Source organism: Salvelinus alpinus, chromosome 7, assembly GCF_045679555.1.
Source record: "Salvelinus alpinus chromosome 7, SLU_Salpinus.1, whole genome shotgun sequence".
In the NCBI taxonomy this organism is placed as follows: Eukaryota; Metazoa; Chordata; class Actinopteri; order Salmoniformes; family Salmonidae; genus Salvelinus; species Salvelinus alpinus.
The window spans coordinates 70,443,240-70,462,174 of NC_092092.1; the positions used below are offsets into that span (position 1 = coordinate 70,443,240).

Below are 18,935 nucleotides of genomic sequence, written 5' to 3' on the forward strand. Positions count from 1 at the left end.
GGATATACTGTTACTGTTATTAATGTGACTATATATAATAACAGAGAGTAGCAGCACCGTAGACACGCGAGGGGGGGATGCAAATAGTCTGGGTAGCTATTTGATTAGCTGTTCAGGAGTCTTCTGCCTTGGGGGTAGAAGCTGTTTAGAAGCCTTTTGGACCTAGACTTGGCGCTCCGGTACCGCTTGCCGTGTGGTAGAACAGTCAATGACTAGGGTGGCTGGAATCTTTGACAATTTTTAGGGCCTTTCTCTGAACCCGCCTGGTATAGAGGTCCTGGATGGCAGGAAGCTTGGCCCCGGTGATGTACTGGGCCGTACGCACTATCCTCTGTAGTGCAATGCGGTCGGAGTCCGAGCAGTTGCCATACCAGGCAGTGATGCAACCCGTCCGGATGCTCTCGATGGTGCAGCTGTAAAACCTTTTAAGGATCTGATGACCCATGCCAAATCTTTTCAGTCTCCTGAGGGGGAATAGGTTTTGTTGTGCCCTCCTCACGACTGTCTTGATGTGCATGGACCATGTTAGTTTGTTGGTGATGTGGATTCCAAGGAACTTGAAGCTCTCAACCTGCTCCACTATTCTGCTTAACTAATAGATATCTGTTAGGGATTCTGGTTAACTATTAAATATCTGTTTGGTATTTTGCATGAGTAAGAGCAGTGGCAGATGCACATGATAATGAATAAAGAGAGGGAAGAACTTTTTAAACAACTGCTTTTTCTTTGAACCAAGCCCCTCAATAGGCTCTTCAGCCATCGGCAGAGGGGTCACGCACACGTGCACACACACACACACACACACACACATACGCATACACACACACACACCTTCATCTGGCATGATCTAAGCGTGCTGGCTAATATCTCCTTTAATTATGAAGCGTCTGACAGACACTGCTGTGGCTGTGATTGAACCTCAGGCCTGGAGAGGAGAGTGGTGGTGGTCATAGTAGACTGTCTGTCATCCTGTTAATGAGATGTCCCTGCTTGCCCATGCATTTCCTCCACCTGCCACAGCCCCAGTACGCCACACTACACACCGATGGTTCCCAAATGGCACCCTATTCCTTTTGTAAAGTAGTACACTGAATAGGGAAGAGAGTGCCATATGGGACGCAGCCCTAGTACTCCACTACACACCCATTTCAAGACAGGCAGACATACTTAGAAAGCAACCTACCTTCTCCCCGGCAGTGTAGCTTTGTGTGTCCTGTGTCTGGTGCTGTCTGAGGCCTTTCGAGAACGGGATTTGAGGACAGGGGATCTGAGGACAGGGGATTTGAGGACAGGGGATCTGAGGACAGGGGATCTGAGGACAGGGGATTTGAGGACAGGGGATTTGAGGACAGGGGATCTGAGGACAGGGGATCTGAGGACAGGGGATCTGAGGACAGGGGATCTGAGGACAGGGGATCTGAGGACAAGGGATCTGAGGACAGGGGATTTGAGGACAGGGGATCTGAGGACAGGGGATTTGAGGACAGGGGATCTGAGGACAGGGGATTTGTCATTTGTTTGAATGTCGCACACATGGCACTGTATGTATCTGCCATTCTACACTTCTGGGAAGTAATGATGCAGTCAGTGTGTTTACGGTGTAGAAGTGGTCCACGGTGGAATTCAGAGGGTAATTGGGTGAGATTATATGTGGTCAAGGTTTGGTGGAAAGAAAAGTGCAGGTAAGAAAATATTTTGTTTTATTTTGTGCATGTGTGAGTTAAGTTTTGTTTTGTCCTCTAAATTGGCCATCCCATTCAACAGTACAATGAATGTCATTGTTTGTATTGCTGTCTTTTTTATTTTCTTTTTATTGGAAAATAATAAACATATTATAAAAAATAGGAAAAAATAGGAAAAGTGTAGGTTTTGCAGAGGCCAACACTTCTTGTTACTAATGCACAATAACGTTGGACATTCAAGTAGTTCTATATGTCTGCGTTTACACAGGCAGACCAAGTCTGATATTTTCCAATTAAATGGTGTTTTGACCAATCAAAACAGATATTTTGCCAATAACTCCTGGTTTTCTAAACGCAGATCAATGTGCGTTTTGGCTGCTGGAGATCGCAGTGGCAAGGACTTACTTAACGTCCGGTCCATACTCCACCCCGGGCGTTTTGTGTTCCCAAGTCTTTGTCCGGAACTCAGTTTGTCTACTTCTCGCGTTCTATCAGCCCTATTCGCCTCCATCTCAAAAAGCATTGGAGGAGAAGGTCAGAGGGGCGGGACCTCTGGCTTTCTTCTCCAATGGGGCGAGGAGAGAGGACGCGAGGAGTGTGCAATTGAGATTTTCCCTGGGACTTTGCTAGGCGTCTAACATCTGAGCTGTAGCACGCACATAATACAGTCTAGTGTCCTGTCTGAAAAGCAACTGCAGCGTGCTGAAGACTGCAAAACTTTTGGGTATCTCTACTTTCCATCGTCATTGGCCTTTGTCGGAACTGAAGTCGAGGTGGATGCAACTTTAAACACGAACATTATAAAAATAAGTTTGGCTGCTTATTTTGAAAAGTTTGAAACCAATGTTTTGTTTTGAGTTTCTATCGGAGAGTCTGGAACTCGAAATACATGCTGAAGACAGAAACTCATACTCTTTTTCGCTTAAAAAACAACTTTCCCTTAATTATTTATTTAGTATTAATTGTTTAAGGTGGCCAAATCACGGCTGTGAATGAAGAATCCAGTTAGTCAACCAACTTGCTAACTTTTAGAAATTTCGTTGCCAGCGAAGTTGAAATAAATCAGGGTCTTCATGAGGAAATTCAACGTGCTAGTTGAAACTCTGTCCTAGTAATAGCCTACAGCTGAGCGCCTTTCCCGTGTTTTTGCGTTGCGGTTATATTTTAAACTTTTATTTAACCGACTCAATGAAGACGATGTTAGTGTTCTCTACGGTTTACACATTTGCCGTGCTGTTTGTTTCGACGAAGGCTGAGCCCAAGTCGACAAGCTGCAATGAAGTTAGGGCTGCGTACAGTTCCAAAGGCTTCAACTCCAATGATGTTCCCAACAAAGGAATACAAGGTAAATGTGCCTTTAGATCTTGTTAATTTGTTATTTCAACGTTTTTTTGTTTAATTTTGGCCAGAACCATATGTTTTCTAAATGTGTTCGTTTGTCATTTAGATTAGGTGTGTAGCCTACTGTCTGTGTTATGTCTTTATATGAATATCATTGTCACATTTAAAACTACGTTACAGTCAAGTAAACTTGTAACATTATCATGTAACAATGTAACGTTTGTAACACGCGTTTGAAAATAATTTGATAGTCAAAGCCTATCTTTCTACGATCTTCTACCAAAGTTGAATGATTCACTTCATCAATAAGTGATCCTAGTATTCATGACAGATTTTATGACCTGATTTTAAAATAATTCAACTCACAATCACTCTGACTCCTATAGGCTAAACTTCCATAGCTGTTGCCTTATTTACGTTTTTACTAGGCCTTTATTCTACAGCAAATATAAAACAGCAAATACTTGCCTCGTACATTTAGGAAACACTTTTTGCTGATTTACAACAACAGGAACTAAAACAATACACAAACTCTGCAGTCCGGTACAAACAACAGACCTATCTATGGGTTATTCCCTGGCTTCCGAAGTAGTGTCTTTGTGGCCCTTATTAGCCAACCTGCCGTGATTTGGAGGAAAACGGGGTCATGTATTTGACATTAGAAGTAAATTTAGAGCATGCCATCGGCAATCTATCGGTGTAATAGTATATTTGATGTTTTTTATTTGTTTGTAAGATAGACATATAAGTTAAAACTAGACGTTTGAGAAGGGGGGGGACAAAAACCATAGCCTAAATATTTTTACATCGTCTAAAGTCGTCTTTATGCTATAGAACCATCAATAGGCTACACTTTCAGTTAATAATCAGTATAGTTTCACTTCCTGTTGTAAGTCATGTACATTTTCGGGGAGACTCCAAATGGCCGTACAGGGGAACAGGGGGGGGCGACGGCGACTACGATGTTCCTCCCTGTGCCCCGCATACTTTAAATACCACCCTCCTCTCGTCCTTCCCCGTTTCAGTTTTTGGTCAATTTCATGTTTTGCCACTGTGTTGGAACTTTAAGTACATATTAGATTAATCTAAAATGTTGAATGTAGTTTTGGTCTCTTCTCCTTTTCTATAGAAGTAGCTAATGGATGTCACAGTATCTAGATCTTAACTTTTAATAGACATGGTCATTAGCATAGAATTAGGAATTAGACAGGATCTCTATGGTCATCAGCATGTTGGTTCTTTGCATCACCTAATAATAGGATTCCCTCTTCATGTACCTTATAGAAATACCAGTTTTGTAACTGGAACTAGCCAGCCTATAACCTATTTGTACTATGTCTGCCTTTTTCTTTCACCCCAGACCTTAGATTAACTGAAGAGTTGTCCTGTTAGCACCTTGATTTGTTAAAGCTGCAATATGTAACTTAACCAAATTCACATAGAAATGTGAGTTATAGATATGTCATTCTGATTGAAAGCAAGTCTAAGAAGCAGTAGATCTATTCTGTGTACTATTTCTATGCTTTCTATGCATATCTCTTGTTTTTGCATCTTTTACTTTGTTTGTACACCAACTGAACTTTTTTGTTGCTTATAGTAAATATTTCACAGTGGTTTAGATGGTGGAATGATTCTCTACAGTATACTTGCTTTTTTTGTCTCACAAACATAAATTAGGCTAACTATTAGAATATTAGCAACCTGCATAATGCAGGTTTAAGATGTCTGGTCAAAAACAGATCAGGTGACATGTTTAGAGAAAGTTGGTGTGACTGACATATCCCCTTTATACTGTTATATTCATAGTGTTGACATCCGTGCTACTACACTGAACACAAATATAAACTCAACATGTAAAATGTTGGTTTCATGAGCTGAAATAAAAGATCCCAGAAATATGCACAAAAATCTCTACTCACATTTTTAAATTTCTGTTAGTGAGCCTTTCTCCTTTGCCAAAATAATCCATCCGCCTGACAGATGTGGCATATCAAGAAGCTGATTGAACAGCATGATCATTACACAAGTGCACCTTGTGCTGGGGACAACTTGTGCTGGGGACAATAAAGGGCCACTCTAAAATGTGCTGTTTTGTCACACAATGCCACAGATGTCTCAGGTTTTGAGGAATCATGCAATTGGCATGTAGGAATGTCCACCAGCGCTGTTGCCAGAGAATTGCATTTTATCGATGGAAATTTGAATGCACAGGGATAAGAGACGAGATCCTGAGGCCTATTGTCGTGCCATTCATCCGCCCCATCACCTCATGTTTCAGCATGATAATGCACGGCCCCATGTGGCAAGGATCTCTACACACAAATCCTAGAAGGTGAAAATGTCAATTTCTTCCATGGCCTGCATACACCGGACATGTCACCCATTGAGCATGTTTGGGATGCTCTGGATTGACGTGTATGACACAGTGTGTTCCAGTTCCGGACAATATCCAGCAACTAGACATACATTTTACAGTTGAGTCATTTAGCAGACACTCTTATACAGAGCGACTTATAGTAGTGGGTGCATACATTTTAATACTTTTTTTGCAGACACTGAAGAGGAGTGGGACAACATTCCACAGGCCACAATCAACAGCGTGATCAACTCTATGCGAAGGAGATGTGTCATGCTGCATGAGGCAAATGGGACCGGTTTCAGGAAACTAGGCGTATGTTGCGCGTCACTACTTCACAGGAGAGCCATTTGAACGTAAACTTTTTATTAATGTGGTTTTTTTTGACAGAAATGCCTTCTGTAACGTGAACTTTCATGTGCCTTAATAACCAACTTGAATGCTATCTGTATATACAAATAAATGTGTTAAATCACGAGCCTAGTTGGTTTAGCAACAGAAAAAGTTCCACAACCTTTCCACTAGCCATGATTGGCTGAGATAATGAGTGGGCTGTATATGCCGAGAGATGAGTTCGGATTAGCCTACCATGTAGCACGCTTCTGTCTATAACATGAGCTGGTCAGTATGTGTAGGTAATCCTTTCTAGTGTGGCTTTTTTGAAAGATCACGTAGTAGAACTGCATAAGTGTTGCTCTGCACTTTCTGGAGGACAGAGTTTTGAAATCAGTGGAATTAGTGTGATGGAGAGAATTCTGACGTTTTGATTGCAAATATGCAGACGGTGTCAAAGAGAACACACAGAAGTCTGTTTATAGAAAAACACCTGTCTCCGGATTACATCTTCAAACTAAGGGCAACCGTGGCATCTGACAGAGGGAAGCGTCCATCCATGTACAGTTGAAGTCAGAAGTTTACATACACCCTAGCCAAATACATTTAACCTCTTATGGCTGAGATCGGCTAAGATGCCGTTAACGGGATCGATATGACAACAGCCAGTGAAAGTGCAGGGTGCCAAATTCAAAACAACAGGAACTTCATAATTAAAATTCCTGAAACATAGAAGTATTTTACACAATTTTAAAGACAAACTTGTTAATCCCACCACAGTGTCCGATTTCAAAAAGGCTTTACGACGAAAGCACACCAAATGATTATGTTAGGTCTGCACCTACTCACAGAAAAACACAGCCATTTTTCCAGCCAAAGAGAGGAGTCACAAAAAGCAGAAATAGAGAGAAAATTAATCACTAACCTTTGATGACCTTCATCAGATGACACTCATAGGACTTCATGTTACACAATACATTTATGTTTTGTTCGGTAAAGTTCATATTTATATCCAAAAATCTCGGTTTACATTGGCGTGTTATGTTCAGTAGTTCCAAAACATCCGGTTATTTTGCAGAGAGCCACATCAATTTGCAGAAATACTCATAATAAACATTGCTAAAAGATACAACTGTTATGCATGGAATTTTAGATCCACTTCTCCTTAATGCAACCGCTGTGTCAGATTTCAAAAAAACTTTACGGAAAAAGCACACCATGCAATAATCTGAGTACGGCGCTCAGACACAAAACCAAGCCATACAGATATACGCCATGTTGTGTAGTCAACAGAAGTCAGAAATAGCATTATAAATATTCACTTACCTTTGGTCTTCATCAGAATGCACTCCCAGGAATCCCAGTTCCACTATAAATGTTTTATTTGTTCGATAAAGTCCATTATGTCCAAATACCTCCTTTTTGTTCGCGCGTTTAGCCCAGTATTCAAAATTCATGAGGCGCGATCACTAGGTGCAGACAAAGTCAAAAAGTTCCGTTACAGTCCATAGAAACATGTCAAACGATGTATAGAATCAATCTTTAGGATGTTTTTAACATTAATCTTCAATAATGTTCCAACCGGAGAATTCCTTTGTCTACAGAAATGCAATGGAATTCAAGCTAACTCTCACGTGAACGCGCATGGTCAGCTCATGGCACTCTGCCAGACCCCTGTCTCAAAGAGCCCTCATTCCCCCCTCCTTCACAGTAGAAGCATCAAACAAGGTTCTAAAGACTGTTGACATCTAGTGGAAGCCTTAGGAAGTGCAATATGACCAATTTCCCACTGTATATTCAACTGCCGATGAGTTGAAAAACTACAAACCTCAGATTTCCCACTTCCTGGTTGGATTTTTTTCTCAGGTTTTTGCCTGCCATATGAGTTCTGTTATACTCAGACATCATTCAACCAGTTTTATAAACTTGAGTGTTTCCTATCCAAATATACTAATAATATGCATATCTTAGCTTCTGGGATTGAGTAGCAGGCAGTTTACTCTGGGCACCTTATTCATCCAAGCTACTCAATACTGCCCCCTGTCCCAAAGAAGTTAAACTGTTCCCAATTCCTGACATTTAATCCTAGTAAAAATTCCCTGTCTTAGGTCAGTTAGGATCAACACTATTTTAAAAATGTGAAATGTCAGAATATTAGTAGAGAATGATTTATTTTAGCTTTTATTTCTTTCATCACATTCCCAGTGGGTCAGAAGTTTACATACACTGTTAGTATTTGGTAGCATTGCCTTTAAATTGTTTAACTTGGGTAAAAATGTTTCAGGTAGCCTTCCACAAGCTTCCCACAATAAGTTGGGTGAATTTTGGCCCATTCCTCCTGACAGAGCTTGTGTAACTGAGTCAGGTTCATAGGCCTCCTTGCTCGCACACGCTTTTTCAGTTCTGCCGACAAATGTTCTATAGGATTGAGGTCAGGGCTTTGATGGCCACTCCAATACCTGACTTTGTTGTCCGTAAGCCATTTTGCCACAACATTGGAAGTATGCTTGGGGTCATTGTCCATTTGGAAGACCCATTCATGACCAAGCTTTAACTTCCTGACTGATGTCTGGAGATGTTGCTTCAATATATCCACATAATTTTCCTACCTCATGATGCCATCTATTTTGTGAAGTGCACCATTCCCCTCTGCAGCAAACCACCCCCACAACATGATGCTGCCACTCCCGTGCTTCACTATGGGATGGTGTTCTTCGGCTTGCAAGCCTCCCCCTTTCTCCCCCAAACATAACAATGGTTATTATGGCCAAACAGTTATATTTTTGTTTCATCAAACCAGAGGACATTTCTCCAAAAGTACGATCTTTGTCCCCATGTGCAGTTACAAACTGTAGTCTGGCTTTTTTATGGCGGTTTTGCAGCAATGGCGTTTTCCTTTCTGAGCGGTGTTACGCCCGCCTCTGTGAAGAGGGAACGCAACACCCTGCTACAACTCAACTCTCCGTGAAGTGAAAGAGGTATGGACTGTAGGTGCGAGTAAGGATGACAAAAAGGCAGAATGTGGTATCGTTTACAAGGACTTTATTCCTTTACACGGTAATATGGGGAAAAGGGGCTGGACGGAAGCAAAGAAAGTAAATGTCAAAGCCTCCCCCTCTCCTATCTAACCTGCCTACCCACTACTTACCACCGCCTGGTGCGCTAACCAAAATACAGGGGGTGGTCCGCCCAGGTCTTACCTAGTGTGCCTAGACAGTGAATATACTACGGGTATATGTATGCCCGCGGGCCTCTTGCCTAAGCACACCCTAGGTGCCTTCCCCTTCCCCCCTGGGAACAAAATGAAACAGAATAACAAACAATACTCAAACTAAGAAACCAGAAACCAAGGACATCAAATAAGCTCTATCTGATAATGCAACAAACTAACACAGTACATACCAAATCGCTTTCTGAGAAACAACCAACACTATATAACCCTCTGCTCCCTGAAAAACAACCCAAACAGCTCTCGGCAATTGAATTCCCTATATCCCAATCAAATTCTCTCTGCATTCTCCTCAGCCTGCAATGATCTCAGCCTGCAATGATCTCTCTTCTGAACAACAGAACGCTGGCTTTTATATAGCTTCAGAAGGAATGGGTAATTGAAGACAGCTGCGTCCTGACGAGGGGGCGGGGTCAGCTCCAATTAGCCATGGAGTCGACCAATCAGCTGCTTGGGGAGAATTCAGGAAGCCATCTCCTGAAACACACAAACTACAACACAGAAACTGGGGAACGTAACAAGCGGCCTTTCAGGTTATGTCAATACAGGACTCGTTTTACTGTGGCTATAGATACTTTTGTACCTGTTTCATCCAGCATCTTCACAAGGTCTTTTGCTGTTGTTCTGGGAATGATTTGCACTTTCGCACCAAAGTATGTTCATCTCTAGGAGACAGAACTCGTCTCCTTCCTGAGCGGTATGACGGCTGCGTGGTCCCATGGTGTTTATACTTGCGTACTATTGTTTGTACAGATGAACGTGGTACCTTCAGGCGTTTGGAAATTGCTCCCATGGATGAACCAGACTTGTGGAGGTCTACAATTTATTTTGTCTGAGGTCTTGGCTGATTTCTTTTGATTTTCCCATGATGTCAAGCAAAGAGGCATTGAGTTTGAATGCAGGCCTTGAAATACATCCACAGGTACAGCTCCAATTGACTCAAATGATGTCAATAAGCCTATCAGAAGCTTCTAAAGCCATGACATCTTTTTCTGGAATTTTCCAAGCTGTTTAAAGGCACAGTCAACTTAGTGTATGTAAACTTCTGACTCACTGGTATTGTGATAGATTATTTCACTTATAATTCACTATCTGTAAACAATTGTTGGAAAACTTACTTGTCATGCACAAAGTAGATGTCCTAACCGACTTGCCAAAACTCTAGTTTGTTAACAAGAAATTTGTGGAGTGGTTGAAAATTGAGTTTTAATGACTCCAACCTAAGTATGTAAACTTATGACTTCAACTCTATATGGGTAAGATAGTCTAGCTAACTACATTTTCAGATATGACATGTTTATACTTTTGTCAGTCATTTTCAGTTCAAGTTAGTGTACTGTTAGCTATCTAATGTTAGCTGTCTGGCTCGCTAGCTAACCTTGTGTGTGATCTGTGTAGTTATATTATTAGTATCTCAGAACCTTTTGCATTGCAAGTTATAGCCTAATGTTAGCTAGCTAACATTGAACCTGGTTGGTTAGCTACCTGCAGATTCATGCAGGGTAATAACTTTGGGATTATGGTTAATTGTTTAGCTAGCTAGCTACAGGTCTTAAGACTCCACTATGCAAGTAACCATTTCAATAGAATGTTCATGATGTAACTGCAACAACTGTCGATAGCCAGAGCAAATTTACCAGCTACGTCTATCTACTCAGATTTCTGAGGACTCTCGTCTGTGTGCCAGAGCACAGAATAACTGATGAATTTCCCAATGCTCATTGAATATGCCTGTGTCAGTAAACATTGGCAAAAAAGCTTAATTAAATTGTTGCCAGTAGCTCAGTTGCATTCAATGCTCTGGATAACATTAAAAACAGCCTAACCAGCTCTTCTAGGGTGAGTAAAATGGTCAGTGAGCTGTTCTCTCGTTTGTGTCTGGAAGTAGCTAGCAAGCTAACCAACCTCAGTCAGTTAGCTTGACTGCTGTTATGTCAATGCTCGGATCAACCCTACTCCTCGACCAGATCATCCAGTGAAACATTCTGAATTTACGAACGGACAATCTTACAACGCTCTGAGTTTGCGAATGCCCGGAGCACACTCTGCCACTCAAAATAAAATGTACTAACACGCCCGTAGTATAAACCAGCCTTTAGCGTTGACATCTTTTGGTTGTTTAGTACATAACCTCACATGTGAATTCTTAAAGAGATGGGTGTGGCTAAGGCTTTAGAGGGTGTGAACAATGCTGAATGGGTGTAGACAAAGAGCTCTCCGGTGGTTGTACCAGAACATTCAAGGGCCGTTTTCTCAAACGTGATGTTACAGGTGTGTCAACTTTCGTAGCATAATTACTTCCCATTGTTTCCCAACTGTATGACATACCATTTTCTAGTCCTGATTCTCCACTTTTATCGAATGTTTAAAACCACCAGTTCATAAGATCGAGCTGGTCGGTCACAAATGGTGGTCACACCAGATACTGAATGTTTTTTCTCATCCATGCCCCTACTTAAAAAAAAAAGTTCTGTGACCAACAGATGCATATCTGTATTCCCAGTCATGTGAAATCCATAGATTAGGGCCTAATTAAATCATTTCAATTGACTGATTTCCTTATGAACTGTAACTCAGTAAAATTGTTGCACATTGTGTTTATTTTTGATCTGTATAGTTTATTTGACCACTGCCATACATCTGTACACAGAGGATGACCGAGAAGGTTCAGAGTCCCTTGGCTGAGGTCTAGATTGTAATGAGCCAATCTAAGCAGTATGCCTCTATTAGGGTGTACCATAGACTGCTTTCCAGGTTCTTTGTCTTTGGTTATGTCATTGAGGGTACCCCGACACACCTGCATTCATTGTGATGGATCTTTGGTTTGTTGTGAAGTTTAAAATTTGGGAGATTATAAAAGGCAGGTTTGTGTGTTGTGCACGTGTCTCGCTTGTGCGCGCGCACACACCCAATATAGAAGCCTGGGCCAACTTCAATGAGCACCTCTTTATCATCGATAGATTGAGATAATTGATCCAGGGAGAGTGACAAGGTCTACTGTTGCCAAGTAGGGTTGGGGTTCTCAAAAATCAGAGGGGCAACACAAATTCCCCTGCCTGGATTCAGTGTTTTGTGTTGCTAGGGAGAAGTGAAATCTAATTGAGCTCCCCTCCATTCTGGGCTCTGAGTTCTACCCCACTTCATCTGGCAGTGAGTCAAAACATCTATTGTCTTTAACCCACATTTAAAACTGTCTTTCTGAATTGGTCCAGGCATCACATTGGACATGACACACACAGCTATGTGTTACTATACTTGAGGACTTCTTGGGGACCAACAATTGATTCCCATTAAAAACCAATTTTCCCTTACCCACTAAACCCTAATTCTAAACCTAACTCCTAAGCCTTAAATAGCCTTTTTACAACTGAGGACCAACCACAATTAATTTGAGTTGGTTTACTATTCTTGTGAGGACTTCTGGTATTACAGTAAAACTTGTACACAACAGACAATACAGTGCATTTGAAGTATTCAGACCCCTTGACTTTCTCCATATCTTGTTACATTACAGCTTTATTCTAAAATGGATTGAATTGTCCCCCCCCCCATCAATCTACACACACTACCCATAATGACAAAGCAAAAACAGGTTTGTAGAATTTTTTGGGAACAAACAAAAACATATCACATTTACGTAAGTATTCAGACCCTTTACTCAGAACTTTGAAGCACCTTTGGCAGCCTCGATGTGTCATGGGTATGACGCTACAAGCTTGGCACACCTGTATTTGGGGAGTTTCTCCCATTCTATTCTGCAGATCATTTCAAGCTCTGTCAGGTTGGACGGGGAGCGTCGCTGCACAGCTATTTTCAGGTCTCTCCAGAGATGTTCAATCGGGTTCAAGTCTGGGCTCTGGCTGAGCCATTCAAGGACATTCAGAGACTTGTCCCGAAGCCACTCATGCGTTGACTTGGCTGTGTGCTTAGGGTTGTTGTCCTGTTGGAAGGTGAACCTTCACCACAGTCTGATAACCTGCTCCAGAGCACTCTGGACTTCATCAAGGATCTATCTGTGCTTTGCTCTGTTCAGCTTTGCCTCGATCCTGACGCGTCTCCCAGTCCCTGCCACTGAAAAACATCCCTGCAGCATGATGCTGGCTCCGCTATGTTTCACCTTAGGGATAATGCCAGGTTTCCTCCAGATGTGACGCTTGGCATTCAGGCCAAAGAGTTCAGTCTTGGTTTCATCAGACCAGAGAATGTTGTGCCTTTTGGCAAACTCCAAGCAGGCTGTCGTGCCTTTTACTGAGGAGTGGCTTCTGTCTGGCCACTCTACCATAAAGGCCTGATTGGTGGAGTGCTGCAGAGATGGTTGTCCTTCTGGAAGGTTCTCCCATCTCCACAGAGGAACTCTAAAGCTCCGACAGAGCACCAATCGGGTTCTTGGTCACCACCCTGACCAAGGCCCTTATCCCCCAATTGCTGGTTCCAAACTTCTTCCATTTAAGAATGATGGAAGCCACCATGTTCTTGGTAACGTTCAGTGCTGCAGAAAGGTTTTGGTACCCTTCCACATATGTGCCTCGACACGATCCTGTCTCGGAGTTCTACGGAGAATTCCTTTGACATCATGACTTCTGCTCTGACTTGCACTGTCAACTGTGGGACCATGTCCGTAGGTAATGGGTCTGAATTCTTTACGAATGCACTGTATGCATGACATTGTCTCATTGTCACCAGTTCCACTCTCCCTTCCCTCCCAGCGATTAATCAGCAAGGGTATTATTTAAGTACACTCCAATTCCAAGGGTATTATTATTTAAGTATACTCCATCCTCCTACGCTACATTCCAGGCAATTTGAGAAGTCCCTGGAAGGCTCTGCCTCACTGAAATAGCGGTGTTTATTTAGCTGTTGTCTCTAAATGGCCATAAATCAGTGATTGGTGGAATACGCTGTTTATTGTATATGTAGCCCTTGACACAAACTGTTTAACCATGCAAAATTAAATCCATGAGCTTAGTTGGAATCCTGACTAATATTTGAGGTTTTAATGTAAAAAAATAAAAAAATAATAGAAAACCCATCGACGCTCAAGCATAGACAGATGGGGAGTAACAGCAGAGTCCATTGTTAAATAGTTTCTTTATACCATGGTCTGTCTTTTCCAACCTTCATGGTAACTGGGACCTATTGGCACATTTTGAAGTTTGTGTTTGTGGTATCTGTTATTATAAAGTAGAACGTACGTTATGAGCGCATGACTTTCTATTCTACCAAGAAATGGATAGAACCTTACTGAGGGTAAACATCTACTCTAGACAATCAGGGACACCTCATATGGCTGAATTCACAGAACTTTGCCAAGGTTACAAGCTGCCACCACGTTCAGGCCCTAGTACTTCTATAGGGAGTACCCTGCCTGTCTGCTACAGAGGGATGAGGTGTGGGGTGATAAAATCGCTGCCATTGGCGCTCGATCACTGGCATAGATGTTGGGGGGATAATGTGTCAAGTGCTTTGCTGCACGGTGGCAGGGGGGACAAGCTCTTCAAAAGAGGCAAAAAACAGAGCGGTTAACACCGACCAGATGGGTATCTACCATGTCAACAGCTCTTCATTCCATCCAGGGCCAGGCACCACGCTGCACTTCTCTCTTTCTCCTCCTCAAGCTAAAAATCTGTTTCAGTTTACACTGGCAATGATGTCATGCCTCAGGTACGGGATAATGGCAAGGATCAAAGTCCAAGAGGAAAAGGTTTGGGTCGTTTTCCTTCCCTACTTTCTGCTGAAGTAACATCCCGCTCATAATCAGTCCGGAGAATTGACTGAAACTCAATGCCGCTATGACCTCAGCACATTGGCCTGTGAGTGAGCTGAAGACGCTTAGCAGTGGAGGAGTGTGAGGTCTACTTCCCCTGCTGAATATCTTTGCTGGCTGGGTTTGGGCTCTGCGTCTTTATGGTTTCGTAAATAGCAGCTTTTGTTATTGCCATAACATTCAGCAGATAAGAGCAGTCTAGGGGAACTGGGACATTAGTCTGGGCAGCTTGTATAAATGTGCTCTTCTGCTCCCTGACTGTGTTAACATCTTCAATAATTAACTAATAAACAAACCAACTGTTGTCATGCTCCCTACTCAAGGCCAGGGATTTCTGTGAAACCTTGAGACTTACCGAACCCCAGTATTAAGCTAAACAGAAACACAAAAACAAGTGAACTGCTTCATTGTTGTGGACACATTTTTATCAGGCTCCATAGTGCACTCTGAAGGAAATGGGGTTACATTTGGAATTCAGCCATGGGCTGTCTTAGCATTTCACCTGACAGACTTGAACCAAAAAAGCATAGTACCTGTAGGTAGGTTTACCGGTCTTGTCCGGTAGCTAAATGATGGTGTTCAACTTATGCTCTTTTTCCAACATGTTGATCCTTTAATGTAACATGTTGGGATTAATGGGAATACACATGCCATTCAAGTTGGCAGCATTTGTTGTGCTAAATCAGTAGCAGCAGTGGAATGGCACTGTGTTCTAAGGATGTAGTGGTCACGCAGCCATCTCTCAACCTCCCTCACGCCGGACGGCCGGCCCTTCACCCTCCCGCTGCCCCCTCACCCTCCCCGCTGCCCCAGTGAGCGACAGATCAGAACAGTGGGGGTTGGATGCAGTGTGTTGGAACAATGGGGCACCCCTTTTTAGGCCAGTCTGCCTCCCTCCCTGCAACATTCCACCCAGGACCACCAAGACCCTCACCCAGGACCACCAAGACCCTCACCCAGGACCACCAAGACCCTCACCCAGGGTCCCTGGAGCTGGGAACCACCACAACAAAGAGGGGCCCAGAGTGACTTACTGAGGCACACAGACCATGACCTTAATCGAAGGCTCATGTGTCTCTGCCAGTTTGGCTTGTTGCGCTGTAGTTTGTTCTCTAGTGCTACTGAGAGAGTTTGTATACGGCCATATAATCAGAATTTTATTTCTATGGTTACGGGCCCACGCCTCCTCCTGAGAAGAGCTGTGAGAAATCTGGGTTTGTGGCTTTCCACACTTTGGCTTGACGTGGAGCGCCCCCTCAAACTCCTTGTTAACATGTCCTGTTTGCATGCTGTTAAGTCGGCAGTCTCTTTCCCCCTTCGCTCCGGCTGACATATCACTTCATGTTTCCCTGACTCTTTCCCCTCCCACTCAGCTCATAGGAGCTGCTCTAACAAATCCAGAGGGGTTTTGTTTCTTTCTCCGTCCTGCTGCCTTAGTGATTTTCCCTCTGTCTTTTCCTTGTCCCCATAATGGTTTATTAGTGTTTTCCTGCTCCTCTACTTTCCTCTTCTCCATACCCTGCTGTACTTGTTCTCTTCTTGTTCTCTCTCTCCCTCTATACCCTCCTTCCTCCCCTCTCTCCACTATCTACTCCTCAGGGGTTCTTTGTGTGGAAGGCTTCCAGATGATTTTCATGCCAAAACAGACCGCTGCTGTCGTTTTCACACACTTCTCCCCCAGGCTTTGCTGTCATGCCTCAATATGAGTTGTCATTTGGTATTGTCACAGTCAGATCTTCTGCTGCTCCTCTGCCAATGCTTTTTACAGCCGTTGTTATATTAGCCTTTTTCCATAGTGCCTCTTCTTTCACTGCTGAAATTCCTTTTGTGTTGTATTTTGTTGTTCCCTTGATATCTGAGCCGTGGTGTCTTTTGTGTTGAGATCACTCAGTGGTGGTGTCACTCAGCCAGCTGTGAGGAGTGGGGAAGGACTTCAGGCGCTGATCCCAAACTCTGAGGATGGGGACTGACCTGGCCCACTTTTTTGGGGGGGGGGGTGTATGATATTTGTGCGTCTAACTTCTTCATTCATCATTATTCACGAGTCATTCAGGATTATCCGTAATCATGTGGATATGTTTAAAAACATTTTATTCGTATTCACAATAAAAGTGAATCCAAAATGACACATTTACCATTCATTTCTATTTGGTGAAAAATCTGAAACCTAATTAAAGCAAACAAAAAATGCATGCAACAAGTTTGAAGTCACTAGCTTGATGTAGTCCTTGCGTGCTATGAATATGGGACCAAATACTTTTTACTACTTTAATACACAGTGAATTTGTCTCAATACTTTTGGTGTCCTAAAATGTGGGGACTATGTACAAAAAGTGCTGTAATTTCTAAAACGGTTCACTCGATTTGGATGACGATACCGTCAAATTATGCTGGCAGTCTGCACTTAATGCTCATAGTCCATAGTATCATTTCATATCCAAAGTGCTGGAGTACAGAGCCAAAACAACAAAATGTCACTGTACTTTTTGGAGCTCACTATGGGTTGGGTGGTATACAGGGGGATTGATTCCAATGAAATGTTCTACAAATAGCTACCTGACAGTTAAGTAACCTATCATTGGGTTGAAGTTTGGTTGGTCAGTAGAAACAATTAGAATGGTAAAAGCCAAATTAAACACTACCCATAAATCAAATGTAGAAATTAAACACTCAGGCAGTGATATTATATTTTGGCCATATTGCCCAACCCTAATGTGAGCGCCAGGGAGAGACCAAGACATGAAGCTCTAATGAAGTAGCATTCAGGAACTATCAGTCAAGATTTCTGGATTGTTATGAAGATCATGAGGACAATAACAACATGGTTTTGTATTTGCCAGAGGCCTGTGTGGTTGGGGAGCAGCGTGCGTGAAGGCCTGAAGTTAGGGACTCGCCTGCGTGTTTGGGCTTGAACCCCAGTGCTGGGTCCAGGCCAGATGAGCTCTAATCCCTGCTAATTACTCCCAAGGCCTGCATCAAGACTCCCACCAATGAGGCTCCCACTAACACTTAGCTCAGTTTTCCAAAGTATAGTTAGCCTAATAAGTCACCTAATGACCCAATCCCTTACTCCGCTCCATGCTTTTGAACATATAATAAACAAATGATCTGAGATCTGGCAAAAAAAAAGAAAAAAACACGGGCCTCTGCTTTAAATATGTTTTCTCATTTCCAGCCAAGCTGTAGGAGGGCCTCGGTCTTAGCTTTTTCACATAGCTCTGTACATTTGACTGACGAGGTCATCAAAACCTCGTCAAAAAACATTAACAAAAACATGAACAAACCATCGGCAGAAATCCTGCTGGCCGAGGCGCTTCAATTAGAACCAAAGGCTCTTCAAAGGCTCCATTGCTTTTTAAATAAAGGCTTGAAAAGCTACAAATCATTCGGTCGGTAAGTTTTGAGGGTGGCAGTTTTCCCTGAAAGAAAAATGAGGCTTTGTGAGGAAACTGGAGACTTCCATTTGGGACAGAAATCATGTTACATTGTTGGAAAGGCTAGACCTATCTCATAGTCGCGGTGATTTATTGACACATCCACTCCATATCATTTGGAATGGGACAGAATTGGTTGGTCATGACTAAAGCTTTGGGTTTATTACTTATTCCCCTCTCTTTGACAGTTGGCTATGACTGGTTTCCATCCCACCACCCTGTCTGGTGTCAGTTTCCCCAAAGCCCAACAGGTATATCAGAACCATTGTTGCCCTTTTGTGGCTTTTGAGGGCCCAGAAACCTGATCTTGCACCTGACCTCATTCAGCCTGGAGGGCTTTGCCGGGCGGCCGCAGCAGGCTGTCCTGTTCCTGTCCCAACATCTGGTGGATCTCAGTTCAGCTGCTTTTGGACATGTGTTATAAACATTGAGGGGCTGTTTATCCCTGGGCCCGTTTCATCCTTTACTGACAAGACTGAAATGTTTGTGTTCACATTTTTAAACCTTTCAAATGCTTCTTCACCTGATGGACAGCGACGTTTGTGGGGGGTTGAAAATGACTTTCCATGTACCCTCCGTGTTGACTTGAGAGGTATCCAGATTGTCATACCTTCATACCGACCTCCAGTATTACTGACACTGAACACAAGGGGCGCTATTTTGAACCCCTACTGCGCCTCTGTAATTCGAAGGCTATCAATGCTAACAAGTGCATGTAAACCCCCATGGTGAATGTTAACTAAATGCTAACGAGCGCATTTCAATACAGTCTCTGACAAACTATTTGCAGGACAGA

General features: G+C 42.8%; 1 protein-coding gene across 1 annotated transcript in view; it reads left to right on the forward strand.

The window, feature by feature from the left end:
* Positions 1-2,301: 2,301 nt before the first annotated feature.
* gpc4 (glypican 4) overlaps positions 2,302-18,935 on the forward strand; it is a 52,657-nt gene continuing 36,023 nt past the window's right edge. The window contains exon 1 of the mRNA XM_071411471.1: positions 2,302-3,027. Coding sequence (XP_071267572.1) covers positions 2,871-3,027 — 157 coding nt within the window. The 5' untranslated portion in view covers positions 2,302-2,870. The remainder of the gene's footprint in view (positions 3,028-18,935) is intronic.